The sequence below is a fragment of the Octopus sinensis genome, linkage group LG6 (assembly GCF_006345805.1).
Source record: "Octopus sinensis linkage group LG6, ASM634580v1, whole genome shotgun sequence".
Lineage (NCBI taxonomy): Eukaryota > Metazoa > Mollusca > Cephalopoda > Octopoda > Octopodidae > Octopus > Octopus sinensis.
Genome location: NC_043002.1, coordinates 40655380 through 40669345, shown reverse-complemented (window position 1 = coordinate 40669345; position 13966 = coordinate 40655380). Strand labels below are relative to the sequence as shown.

At 35.1% G+C, this 13966-nt stretch overlaps 1 protein-coding gene across 4 annotated transcripts in view; it reads left to right on the top strand.

Moving 5' to 3' along the window:
- The window catches only part of LOC115213094 (copine-8), a 266723-nt gene that overhangs the window by 58803 nt on the left and 193954 nt on the right, over positions 1-13966 (top strand). For all 4 annotated transcript variants that reach the window (XM_029782016.2, XM_029782015.2, XM_029782017.2 and 1 more), the window contains exon 2: positions 2164-2204. In XM_029782016.2, coding sequence (XP_029637876.1) covers positions 2164-2204 — 41 coding nt within the window. The remainder of the gene's footprint in view (positions 1-2163; positions 2205-13966) is intronic.

Below are 13966 nucleotides of genomic sequence, written 5' to 3'. Positions count from 1 at the left end.
AGCATGCCAGGCAAAATGCTTAGCAGTATTTCATCCATCATTACGTTCTAAATTCAAACTCCACCAAGGTCAACTTTGCCTTTCATCCTTTCGGGGTTGATAAATTAAGTACCAGTGAAACACTGGGGTCAATGTAATCGACTTATCCCCTCCTCCAAAAATGGCTACCCTTGTAGCAAAATTTGAAACCTTTATTATTACTATTATTAAAAAGGTAGCAAGCTGGCAGAATTGTTAGCATTGTGAATGAAGTGCTTAGCAATATTTCGCCCGTCGCTACATTCTGAGTTCAAATTCCACCAAGGTCGGCTTTGCCTTTCATCCTTTCAGGGGTCGATAAATTAAGTACCAGTCAAGTACTGGGGGCAATGTGATTGACTATCCCGCTCCCCTCAAATTTCAGGCCTTATTATTATTATTATTATTATTATTATTATTATTGCTGTTGTTGTTGTTAAAAAGGTGGTGAGCTACCAGAATCATTAGCATGCTGGACAAAATGCTTGGAGGCATTTTGTCTGGTTTTGTATTCTGTGTTCAAATTCCACTGGGGTGAACCTTACCTTTCATCCTTTTGGGGTCAATAAAATAAGTACCAACTGAGTTCTGAGGTGAATGTAATCAAGTAGCTCTCTACCCAAAATTTCATGCCTTGTGCCTATAGTAGACAGGATTATTATTGTTATTATTAAAAAGGTGACAAGCTGACAGAATCATTTATATGCTGAGCAGAATGCTTAACAGCATTTCTTCCAGCTTTATTTGAGTTCAATTCCTCTGGGTTTGATGTAATCAACTCACCTCTTTTCCACAAAATTTTCAGCCTTGTGTTTTTATTAGAATTATTACAATTCTTAAAGCAACAAAATAGTAGAATTCTTAGAACTTTGTAAAATTTGCTTTGCAGTATTTTTTCCAGCTTTTGATGTTGCCAGTTCAAATCTTGCTGAGGCTAACTTTGTCATTCGTCCTTTCAGGATCGATGAATAAAGTACCAGTAAAATAATGGGGTCATTGGTGTCAACTAACTTCATCTTCTCAAAACTGTTGGCTTTGTGCTTCAGTCAGAAACCAGTGCATTTCTTTTGGTTGGTTACATTTTGAGTTCAGGTTCTACTGAGTTCGACTTTGCCTTTCATCCTTTTGGGGTTGATAAAATAAAATGCCACTCAAGTACCAGGGTCAATTGACTGACTCACTCTCTCCAAAACTGCTGGCTTTGTGCTAAAATTTGAAACAATTGTTGTTGTTCTTCTTAAGGCAGAATTGTTAGCATGCTGGGTGAAATGCTTAGCAGCTTTTCTTTCATGTTTATATTCTGAGTTTAAATTCCACTGAGGTCCATTTTGCCTTTCATCCCTTTGGGGTTGATATAATAAGCACCAGTTGAGTACTGGGGTCATTGTAATTGACTAGCTCCCTCTCCCCAAATTTCAGGCCTTGTGCTTATAGTAGAAAGGATTGTTATTATTATTATTATTATTATTATGTTTGACTTTTGCTTTGTATTTGTACAAGCTGACTTCAAGTCTCATCCAGAGACCTCAAGAGACAACAAGTTACAAGTTCAAGTTTGTGTTATGACTAGGGTGCCATATATTTGGTTTTGCACAAAGCATTCTGGAGAATGTTTAAGAAAACAAAAAATTCATAGGCTTGTTTTAAAATTTAGGATTACAGAGACAGTATTTTATGTAGGATATGGGCAGTTCCCATGGGCACTATGTTTTGAATTTCTGCCTTTTTGGATTTCCTGGTATCTGAGCTAGGTAACAATCAGCCCTTTTTACTATCATTTCTAGGTCACTTATAACAACAGGTACTGTTTTAGTCTTCAGGTTCCACATTTTACTAATTTCTATTTCAAGATCTTTATACTTGCTCAGTTTTTGGTAGGTCTTGACAGATATGTTTATATCAATTGGGACAGTCATATCAATGAGGAGGCATGATTTTTGTCTGAAGTCTTTTAATATGATGTCTGGCCTATTTGTATCTATCTTTCTGTCAGTTTGAATGGTGAAGTTCCAGAGGAGTGAGAGAGAAGTGAGATGGGATCATTTTCAATTATTATTATTATTATTATTATTATTTCTCTAATTCCGAATTATCATCATCATCATTATTACTATTACCATTATCATTATTATTTCTCTATTTCAGAAAACTGATTGATGCTGATGTATTTTCCAAGTCAGACCCTAGTAAGTATGAGTTTTCTTTGTCGCTACTGTTACCTTCATCATCACATTGCCTCCATAATTAACTGTATATTGTAATTTAACATCTTCATCACCAACAGCATCTTGTCCTTAGCCAATGGCCTACTTTAACACCATCAGATGATAATCCTTTGACATTGGACATATCTACAAGCTCAGCCATATTTACTCTTTTACTTGTTTCAGTCATTTGACTGCAGCCATGCTGGAACACTGCCTTTAGTCAAGCAAATTGACCCCAGGACTTATTCTTTGTAAGCCTAGTACTTATTCTATTGGTCTCTTTTGCCGAACCACTAAGTTATGGGAATGTAAACACACCAGCATCGGTTGTCAAGCGATGTTGGGGAGACAAACACAGACACACAAACATATACACACACATACATATATATATATACGGCAGGCTTCTTTCAGTTTCCGTCTACCAAATCCATTCACAAGGCTTTGGTCGGCCTGAGGCTATAGTAGAAGACACTTGCCCAAGGTGCCACACAGTGGGAATGAACCCGGAACTATGTGGTTGGTAAGCAAGCTACTTACCACATAGCCACTCCTGCACCTATATTTAGCAATCATCTGATTAAAGGGCGGGACTTTTAACCATATAAACTGCTGTATGGAAACAGAATAGATCTCCTCTCCTTATTAATAATAAATACAACAACACATTGCATGTCTGCATTCTTTATTGTACATACTATATTTTGTCTTTGTCATATATCATACACATGCAGTTCATTGATGACATTATAACAAAAGTCTTTTCAATTATTTGCGAGTTCTTCAGCTGTTTTGCCACTCCTGTCCAAGCAGGTCGTGATGTTGTCCATCCATTGCGTTCCTTACCTTCTCCTTGATTGATCTACTACCCTCTGCTCCTCCTTCCATAATAATGTTTTCCTGGACCTCTGCTTCTTTGGATATAGCCATGATAGACGAGCTTTTGGTTTTTTCACAAAGCTCAGGAGTTGTCATTTTTCACCTACTTGTAACACCCATTCATTTGTCCCATAGTCGTTGTAAAAGACTCATAACATTCTCCTACACACCTACTTTTCAAATGCATTGATTATGTAAATTACTATTTTTACATAAATGTTTTACTACTACTACTACTACTACTACAGGAACAATCCCATAGTGGTGATAGTGGTGGTGACAGTAGTAGTAGTAGTAGTAGTAGTAGTAGTAGTAGTAGTAGTCGTCGTCGTCGTCGTCGTTGCTGTCGTCATCGTCGTAGTGATGGTGGTCGTGGGAGTGGTTGTAGTAGTAGTAGTAGTTTCAAGTAGAAACTGGCTGTCATTCTGGATCATAATCCAGACTTTAGGAAAATTATTCAGCTGTTCTTTCCCCACTCTTCACTCACCCAACACAAAATTATTGTTCTTGTTGCTGTTGTTGTCATTGTTGTTGTCTGTATATATGTATGTTTATTCATTTAAACCATTTTTTTTTGTTTTTTGTTTTTTGTCTTAGTACTGTTTCTTCTTCTTTGCCAAGCCAGCTGACGTGTATCAAAATATTGATTGTATTTGATTATGAAATATAACTATATTATTTCATCAACAACAACAATAATAATAGTAATAATAATAATAGTGATAACCAAAATCAAATTTTTTTAAAAACGAAATAAATGAATATTTAAAAGAGAAACAGTAAAAGTCAAGTGTTTTTAATTCATATTAAATTGTCATTATTTTTCATACTTACTACCAATTAATCTGTTTAACTGGAGTGTGCAGCACTTTTTAGTTTGAGTAGCTGTGGCATTAAGCTCAGTATTTCTCTAAATGCTCCTGAATCACACCCCATCACCTACCAAGCTTCCTCCACCCACTTCTAACAGATCTTTCTCACAGTTACAACTGCTGTGAGCCAAGTCAATGATATCACACCATTGATCATTGCAATCTTTTATCTTCTTCTTTCATCTTCTTCCTTAGTTTCCTTCATCATGTTTGTGATAAAACTGTGTATCAAACACAGGTACATGGAAAACAAAAAAAAAAAAAGAAACGTGTACCTCATACTGGTATGTGTTTCCTATAAAATATCTAAGTGTAAAGGTGTGGCTGTATGGTAAGAAGTTTGCTTCTCAACTACACTGTTCTGGGTTCAACCCCACTGCTTGGTTATCTTGGGCAATTTTCTTCGACTCTAGCCTCTGGCTGACGAAAGCCTTGTGAATGGATTTGGTAGATGGAAATGGAAAAAAAGCCCATTTTATTTTATGTATGTATATATATATAGATGGATAGATAGATAGATATAGATAGATATAGTAATCCCCCCCCCAAAAAAACAAAAAAAAACGAAGAACAAACACAAAAAAACAACTAGGACGTGATACATGTAAAGTATTACCAGACGCTCAGGGAAGGAAAGAAAGGTGGTTTTACATTTCAAGCAAAGCTCTTCTTCAGAAAGAGGAAAGTCCAATAGAAAAGGAAGATGGAGGAAAAAAAATCACCAACGATTCCCATATGTTACATTTTGAAATGACCGGAAGAGAATATATATATATATGAGGACAGCTGCATAAAGAAGTGTTGATCTCTGTGGAGAGAACCTGTAGAAGAGGTAGACCCAGGAAGACATGGGATGATGTGGTGAAGCATGATCTTCAAAAGTTGGGTCTTATGGAGGTGATGACAAGTGACCGAGACGATAACTGTGCTTGAGAAGACTTGTCAGGTGAAATCATAGTTGTAGCCGGTGTCGGTGACAGGTAAAAGCACCTGTGCTGGTGACACATTAAAAGTACCTACTGCATCCTAGGAGTGGTTGGCATTAGGAAGGTTATCCAACCATAGAAACCAAGCCAAAATTAGATTGGCACCTAGTACAGCTCTCTGGTTTACCAGTTCCATTCAAACTGTCTAACCAATGCCAGCATGGAAAGCAGATGCTAAATGATGATGATGATAGTCATTGAACAATAAGAATGAGTGTTCAACACCGTAAGATGTTAGTCATATAATGAAAAGTCAAGGAAGCTCTCAAAGTGTACAGAAGCTATGGAAAAGAGATACCTAGGAAGACGTGGGATAAAGGGATGAAGGTTGATTTCAAGAACCTTATGAAGAATATGATAAAGGATCATAAAGAATGGAAATGCATGGTGCTGGAGAAGACCTGACTATTTGTATAAGTATGGAAATACAAACATTAAAATGGGAGCAATGATAGAAACTGAGAGTATAATATATTTGTATTTGTGTCTCTCACTCATTATTGTCTTCTTGTTCAGTTTCCAACTACTTCTCCCATCTTCTTATTTCCTTATCATCCATCCTTTCTTCTAATCATATTACACAGGCACGGCACATAGGCAGTATGGTGTCTATGTATTGAACGATAGCATTGGACCAGTCCATATTCAATCCCCCTCTACAAATTCCCTTATCACTCTACCTCTCTCCCATCATGATGCCTCTGTAATGAGGGATAACACCAGGTCTGTCTTTTCTATTACTACTACTATTCCTCCTGATACTGCCACCATTACTAATGCTTGCATCACCACCTCCACTTAGGTAAAATGAGATGTTAAATTATATATTATCACATTTACCAACACACTAAGTAAGGTTAACCAGTATGCTACCCTGAAGTGGGCATGTTTTAATGACTCTACCATCACCCTTCTGTACTGCTGTTCATTTCTCTCCCTCTCCCTCAATTCACTCTTATTGACACTGTCACTCTCTTATCATTACTTATCCCTGTCATTATCCAACATTCTCTTTCTCTTACCATCATCTGTCTATTGCTATCCATCAGTCCCCCTCTCATGTTGCTCTGTAGCCTGACACTTATTGCTGATATATATCAATCTCTCTCCCAACACACTCTTTCACTTCTACTAATTCTTTGTCCATCACTCTTCCTCTCTTTTTCACTATATTCTCTCTCATCACACTACTTTTGTTATGTTTCTATTCAGCCCACTTACCATTAACAGCACAGTACCTGCCATCAGTGTTTCTCTGCTATTACTCACTCCTCTACCACTCCCACAAGTCCATTACTTTGTTTCTCTCATCATACTTTCTCTTCTTTCATTGTCTTTGTTTCATTCTTCTTCTTCTGTCATTGCTCTCTCTCTCTCTCCCCCCCTCTCTCTCCAATGAATGAAAACAATGCAGAATTGTGACGACACTAATTTTGCAGGGGACATTACAACCTCTCTAGTAAAGTGGACATAAAATGGTGATGCTGATGTTGCATACATAATTTTTTTCTCCAGTATTATGATGAGAGTGCAGCATCAATTAGCAACATATATGTAACATATATATCTAATATGTGACCATTAATTTGTAATTATGTTCTCAGTTAAGATATATGTATTTCAATCAGAAGTGGCCGGAGACTGTCTGCTTTTCATATATTTTTTTTATGTTTTTCCTTTATTTTTATTTTATTTATTTATTAATTTATTGCAAGCCTCTTCCTTTACAGTAATTAAGACAATAAATAAAGGTTAAAGCAATATTGGGCAAATTTGAACATGGTGAGTTATTTAATGACTGTTTCCAGTTAATATTCAGTAACAAAATGGCAATGTTCCAGTGCTATATTATGTTAGCAGATGGTGAAGTTGCTTAATTTAAATGCCATAATATAATGTGGCAATAAATTTACGCTCGAATTTACTTACTACAACAGAACCAACAGAAGGCAATCTATGTAAAGCATTTTATTTCTAAGTAGTAATTATTGTTGTTTAACTACATACAGGTCAGCCCTGATAGAGCAGACATGGTCAAATATATTCATACAATGGCTATCTTATTTTGTTTTGTTTTGTTTCACTTTTTTACTTTTTTTTTTACAGTACCACATTATCCAATGTGTTCTTTCTATTTTAAGACTAGCGTTTAGGTTGAGAAAGATTTGGGTGTTATTTTTAGCAAATTAAACAACCATTTAGAGGTTGGCTTCATTCTAAAACAATACTTATCAGAAGTTCGTTACCCTCATCAATTGATCTAAAGAATGATTTATGTAAAACAAAAACTGACAGGCATATACATGGCTGTATGGTTAAGAAGCTTGCTTTGCAATCACATGATTTCAGGTTCAGTTCCATTGTGCATCACCTTAGGCAAGTATCTTTTACTGTGGCCCTGGTTGATCACTGCCGTGACTGAATTCAGTAGTTGGAAACTATGCAGAAACTTGTTGTGTGTGTGTTTGTATATACATATTTATGTGTGTATTTATCTCCCACCACCATATAACAACTGGTGTTGTTTTGTCTATGTCTGTAACTTAGCAGTTTGGTAAAAGAGACTGATAGAATAAGTGCCAAACTTTAAAAAATGCACTGATGTCAATTTGTTTGATTAAATCCTACAAGGAAGCGCCCCAGCATGGCCACAGTCCAGATTAACTGTTTTACCTCAGCAACCAGAATCAGGGATAAAATGACATACTCGAATCCTTGTGCCTTGATCCAGTTGAATCCCCATCTAACTTCATCCTCAGTCTCTTAATCCGTTAGCATTTAGATTACTCTTTCAAATGTAATGTTTATTTATTCACATCACATTGCTTTTAATTAATCATGGATTATCTCATAGCTATGAGATTTCAATAATGTGAATGTTTATTTTTCGAAATACATTGTAGGGTAGATGTAAGAGGCCAAATCTGGTTGGTTCAAATATTATGCAGATAGAACATTTGAGCAACATATGGCCAGTTTAACCCATTTGTTACCAACCCAGCTGAAACCGGCTCTGGCTCTGAGTACAAATGTCTTGTTTTCATAAGTTTCGAATTAAAATTCTCCACCAAATCTTAGTCACAATTTATGTTCCTAACACTAGCTTAATGATAACTAAGTTATTTTAATAAATTCTTTGTTATATTTAAAGTAATTGAAAGAAACACAGAGCTTCTCAAAATAAATACAGCAACAAAAGGGTTAACTGCTATTAGGTTAAGCTGTATTCAGTACTTTAGTACAATTTTCTTTCTAAACCTCTTCCTGAAAGCTTGATCTTTATTAACCAATGAAATTTAGATATCGAAAAACATAAATTCATTATAATTAATGTCTTTACAACTATGGCAATTTCTACATTTCAATCTTTGAAATCTGGTTCCTCTCATAAACATTTCTCATAGGTCAAAAGAGGCAAAATATTGAATGTCAATCTCAGCAAACATATATAAACACCAACATCAATGATAAAGGTTACATATACAAAATTAGACAGACACCCATGTGTACACTTCAGAGCAGAAAATGCTATTGCTATAGACATGGTTATAATGAAATTTACATAAATTTGTGCAGAAACTGGGCAACACCTACAGATCAATGAAGAGAAAGATACAAACTCCGATAAGTAATCAAATTGTCACATGTATTTATTCTCACCTACAATCATGTTTACACACATATAGGCCACATTGACTTACGTATACACACACACATATATATATATATATATATATATATATATACACACACATACATATACAAACACACATACACACACGTATATATGCACACACACTTAAATACATACTTGTATAAATACTTACGTACATGTATGTGTACACAACATTTATAAATACATTAACGACACATAATGGCCAAGTAGATGGTACAAAAATCAAATTAATGAGGACAGCAAATTTGAAAAGAAGTGAAACAACAGAAATTCAATTAAAATAGTACATCTTTACAAATGTTATGAATTATTACCTCTGACACGCCTGTAGGAATAATTCTGTAAACAGCAGAATTAGCTAGAATTTACCATTATTTAACCTTCTACAAAAAGTTTTATTTCCCAATGGAAATGGTTACAAATTTCTGTTAGTGTTTAAAAGGCTTTTATTTTAGTTTTTAATTTTATTTCATTAATCTATAACATGAAAATGTAATCCAGTTCATTTGTTACATACATTTCGGAATGTCCATTAGGGATAGGGTACTCGCTGTATATTAGGTGGGCAAACATGTTAGAACCTTGGCAGGTGTATTTAAATGTACTCACACCAGGGTTAATACACTTATTAACCTCAATATATTGGTTAGTTGTAATAATGTAAAATTTAACATCTCAGTTTATTTGAATGGAGAAGGTGGTGGTGGTGGCAGCGGAGGTGGTGGCGGCAGCAGTGGCTGTGGCTGCTGCTGTTGTAACAGCTCTAACAGCAGCAAGTGAAGGCCTGTGGCTTAGTGATTGGAGTATGCAGCTCACAATTATAAGGTTGTAAGTTCAATTCCAGGACTCGCATTGTGTCCTTGAGCAAGACACTTTATTTCACATTGCTCTAGTCCACTCAGCTGGCAAAAATGAGTTGTACCTGTATTTCAAAAGGTCAGCCTTGTCACATGCACTGTCATGCTGAATCTCTCCAAGAACTACTTTAAGGGTACATGTGTCTGTGGAGTGCTCAGCCACTTACACGTTCATATTTACAAACAGGCTGTTCCATTGATAGGTGGTTGTGTTAGTGGTTTTGGTGGTGCCAGCAACAGCAGCAGCAGTAGTACTAGTTTTTTTTTTAGTTCACTGTTCACCATGTGTAATGGTTGGAGACCATTGATACAATATAAAAATAAATTGACAAAAATTGATCTTAAAATTATCTTCTTTTTTAGATCTTAAACATCCTCTGTCTTGTTTTTGTGCTGGTCCAATATTTACAGCTGAGATGCTGCAGATCACTGTCTTTATCCATTGATAAACACAGTTTAGCATCATGAAAGCAACAGTGTCAGTTCAATTGATTTCCCAGCTTCCATTTCCGTAAACTGCCATGTATACCAACGTTACTCTATTCTGAAAGACTTAGACTATGAATTAGATGTACTATGGTAGACATTCCATATCATTAGTCTCTTATTTTAGCAACCACCTTCATATATGCTATTATTCATTGCCCCAAGTGTTACATTGTCTTCATCATTATAAACAGAGTTCCTTTCTTTTGCAGTGTATAATCTTCATTTTACTTCTTTCATTTTTACTTTCGTTTTCACTTTCATTTTCCTCAACTCTTATCTGTTGTCTATGTCTGCTTGTTGCTTCTAAATACAATCTTCAGTTTCTTCTTCCTTTATTCTTCTTGCATTCTATAGAAGCTTTTGTATTCTTAGATTTTATTATTCATCAGATTAATGAAATTTCTGACATCATAAGGTCACTATAATTTTTCCAGTTATTTATACAAAACTGATTTCATGTTGAGTTGCACTATTAATCACACATTATTGCTTTCTTTAAGTTTATTAAAAGCTTGGAAAACCCATTAAGTTTTAAAGAATATAATAGAAAAATATTAGCTTGCTAAAAGTTTTGCATTTTTCTCTTAATTCCTTTCATTAAAATTCTAAATGAAAATTATTTTCTGTATAAAACCTAAAGTTTCACAGAATTTTCTCATCGATTCTTGCCAATGAAACCTTTTATGACATATTCTGTAGAAGAGATAACTGTGTAAAATATAGAAACGTTCCAACTGGAATGGAAAATTTTAAAGGAGCTGAAGATTGGTCTGTTATCAATCCTGTAAATATCAAAGTTTGAGGACATAACTTCTAAAGGTTCTGCTTTAGTATAATTAGAAGCAATAGATAACTGTTAAATTTAAAGAGATAAAAATTAACAGTTAGCAGAAATATTGAAATTATAATGAATATTGGAAGCACTCAGTTTTTAGGCTGAATGTAAAGATGCAAAATGAGTGTACATTACTTATTTGCTATTCTAGTCTGTACTGTTAGAGGATATCTGTGACAGTAAATTGGAACACATTAGGCTAACAAGTTTGTACATAGAAAATTTCAGTTACATCTGGTATCATGCACATTACATTATTGAGTGCTTAGTTGTGTAAATTCATAGTCACTGTATATTTTTTAAGAAGCTCACTGGCTAATCACAACACCAAGCATTGATTTTCTATATATCGCTGGCAGGGAGGTGAGTTGCTGCTCTCTAGCAGTCAAATATCCTTCACTGATAAGGCTAAGGAATGTATAAATCACATGATCTGGTTGTCTCAGCACTGGAGGTAGCAGGGATTTATCTCTCTGCTAGCAATATAAACAAGAGTGCATTTTGCACCAAAAGCCAATATGAGAGTTTCTCTCATGTTATCTATCACAGTATAGTTTGTTCTAACAGTACATCCATATTTAACTGGGGATAAATAGTACCTCTCAGTATTATTACTGCCTTTATTGCTAATAAATACAGTTAATGGAATTCATTGTTCATGACTTTTTACTCTCGGTTTGTTGATAATCTAATGTTGTTTTAATATGCTTGACTTGTGGTAGAGGTGAGCAAGATGGACTCTTTTGGGTTAATATAGCCTTGATTCCTTGGGGTTTATGAGTGTTGTATGACAACTCAACTCTTCTGAGCCTAGAGTAGTTAGAAAGTTGAATTTGTGATCATAAAGTTATGTTTTTGATACCCAAGCCAAATAGAGTTTTGAGCTCTTGAGCAAAATACTTCATTTCTTGTTGCTCACTCAGCCAAAAATGAGTACCAGTGATACTTGGGGATTAATTCTATAACAGATTGATATCCCATTCAGTAAGGAATATTTTATTCTTAGTCACATAAATACCATAGGAACTGAGATAAACTCCAGCTTAATGAATCTTTTATGCCTGTGACAGATTTAAGACTTAAGATTTATTTCTCAGGATTTTATGGGATATACAGTGAATCTGTATTAGTGTTATTGTACTGTTCCTATATGTTGTTAGTTAACTGCCAAAGGAAGAAAGAAGGAAAGAAAGAAGAGATAATACAACCAAATATTGAAGTTAACTGACCACCTATGAGCATCCAACAAGAATGACTGATCTATATAGACCCCACCCCCCAGAACACATATATTGGTTTCAAATTTTGACAGAAGGCCAGCAAGTTTGGGGGTTGGGGTAAGTTTATTACATCGACCCCAGTGCTCAACTGGTACTTATTTTATCAACCCCATACTATGAAAGGCAAAGTCGACCTCAGTGGAATTTGAACTCAGAATGTTAAGAAAAACAAAATGCTGCTAAGCATTTTGCCCAGTGTGCTAACAATTCTGCTAGCTCACCTCCTTCCAGAACCTATGCATATAAACCAATATTCTCACCACAAACTAGATGAAGTGGAGCAGCGGGATCATGTTAGTGACAAGGTGGCTGTTGGAGCAACAAAAGTTTTGACCCAAAATAATAATTGTTTAAGTGAAGTTAACAATCTTTGTGTGTTCTTGAATGGCTAGTATATGTGTCTTCCACACTGCAATTGTTTTAGTTTCAACATATAATCTCAAAACAAGTCATTTGCCTAACAAATACACCTCTGTAAATAATGGTTTTCGTCCATATAATATCACCATAATACTGGACAAATTTAAAAGTTCTTCAACCATCTGAATTTTATCAAAATGGCAATATGTCTGTCTCGTTTTCAACTGTCTTAGCATCCTTCATAAGAAACACCATTCTAACCTGCAATATTTCAAAATTAACATTAAAAGCATTTGTTGCTTAGTGCCATGTTAGATGGATCCTGGTAGCTTGTGATCAAAGATATTTCCAGTGTAACCATCCCATTTTACTATTCTTACCACTGTGTCTAGGACTACGTGGAGGTGCATGGTTTAGTGGTTAGGGTGTCAGCATCATGATCGTAAGATTGTGGTTTCGATTCCTGGACCGGGCGACATGTGTTCTTGAGCAAAACACTTCATTTCATGCTACTCCAGTCCACTCAGCTGGCAAAAATGAGTAACGCTGCAATGGACTGGCATCCCATCCAGTTGTGAAACACATATGCCATTGAAACTGGGAAACCGGGCCCATGAGCCTGGCTAGGCTTTAAAAGGGTGCATTTATTATTTTTTTTATTATCTAGGATTACATTATCAAATGTGTTCTTCCATTATTTTTAAGATAAATTATGATATGATAAAGATTTTGCTGCTAATTCTTGCTGGTTTAGTAACCACATAATTTTTTTTTTCATATTGGATATGGACTATCAATAGTACTTTTAATCTGACCATTATTAAAAAGGAACTTCAATATGTCAGTTTCAATAGTGATGCTTATGATTAAATTGTGTATGTATTTCATTATCTAGAACCCATTGTTTTGGTGGGATAGGGTAAATTTTATAGTGAATGACTTTGAACAGAAACATTAATAAAGCCAATGAGTTGTAATACTATTTTCTTTAATAGTTTTCAGGTTAGCTATTGATGCTGAAGAGATTGATTATGTATAGTTTAGGAGTTCTAAAAAGGAAGGAAACTGTGTTATAGAAAAAATATTATTGAATGTGTTCATTTTTTATGATGTATTGAATAACAGATTGCATTTACATATTTCTGTTCTACTATATAAAATGTAAGACAAAAATGAATTATTTTCATTAGTGGCAAACTAGGGTTTCTGATAAACTTTATTCTTTTATTTTTTTTATCTGTTCTTTTGCTTGTTTCAATCATTAGACTGTAGCCATGCTGGGGCACTGCCTTAAAGCATTTTTGTTGAGCAAAACAACCCCAGTGCATTTTTTAAAAAGCCTGGTACTTTTTCTATTGGTATCTTTTGTCAAACTGCTAAGTTACAGGGAAGTAAACAAACCAACACTGGTTGTCAAGCTGTGGTGGTGATGGGGACTGGGAGTCAAACACAAACATAGCATATACACATAGATATATGCTAGTGCCGCCTGACTGGCACTCATGCC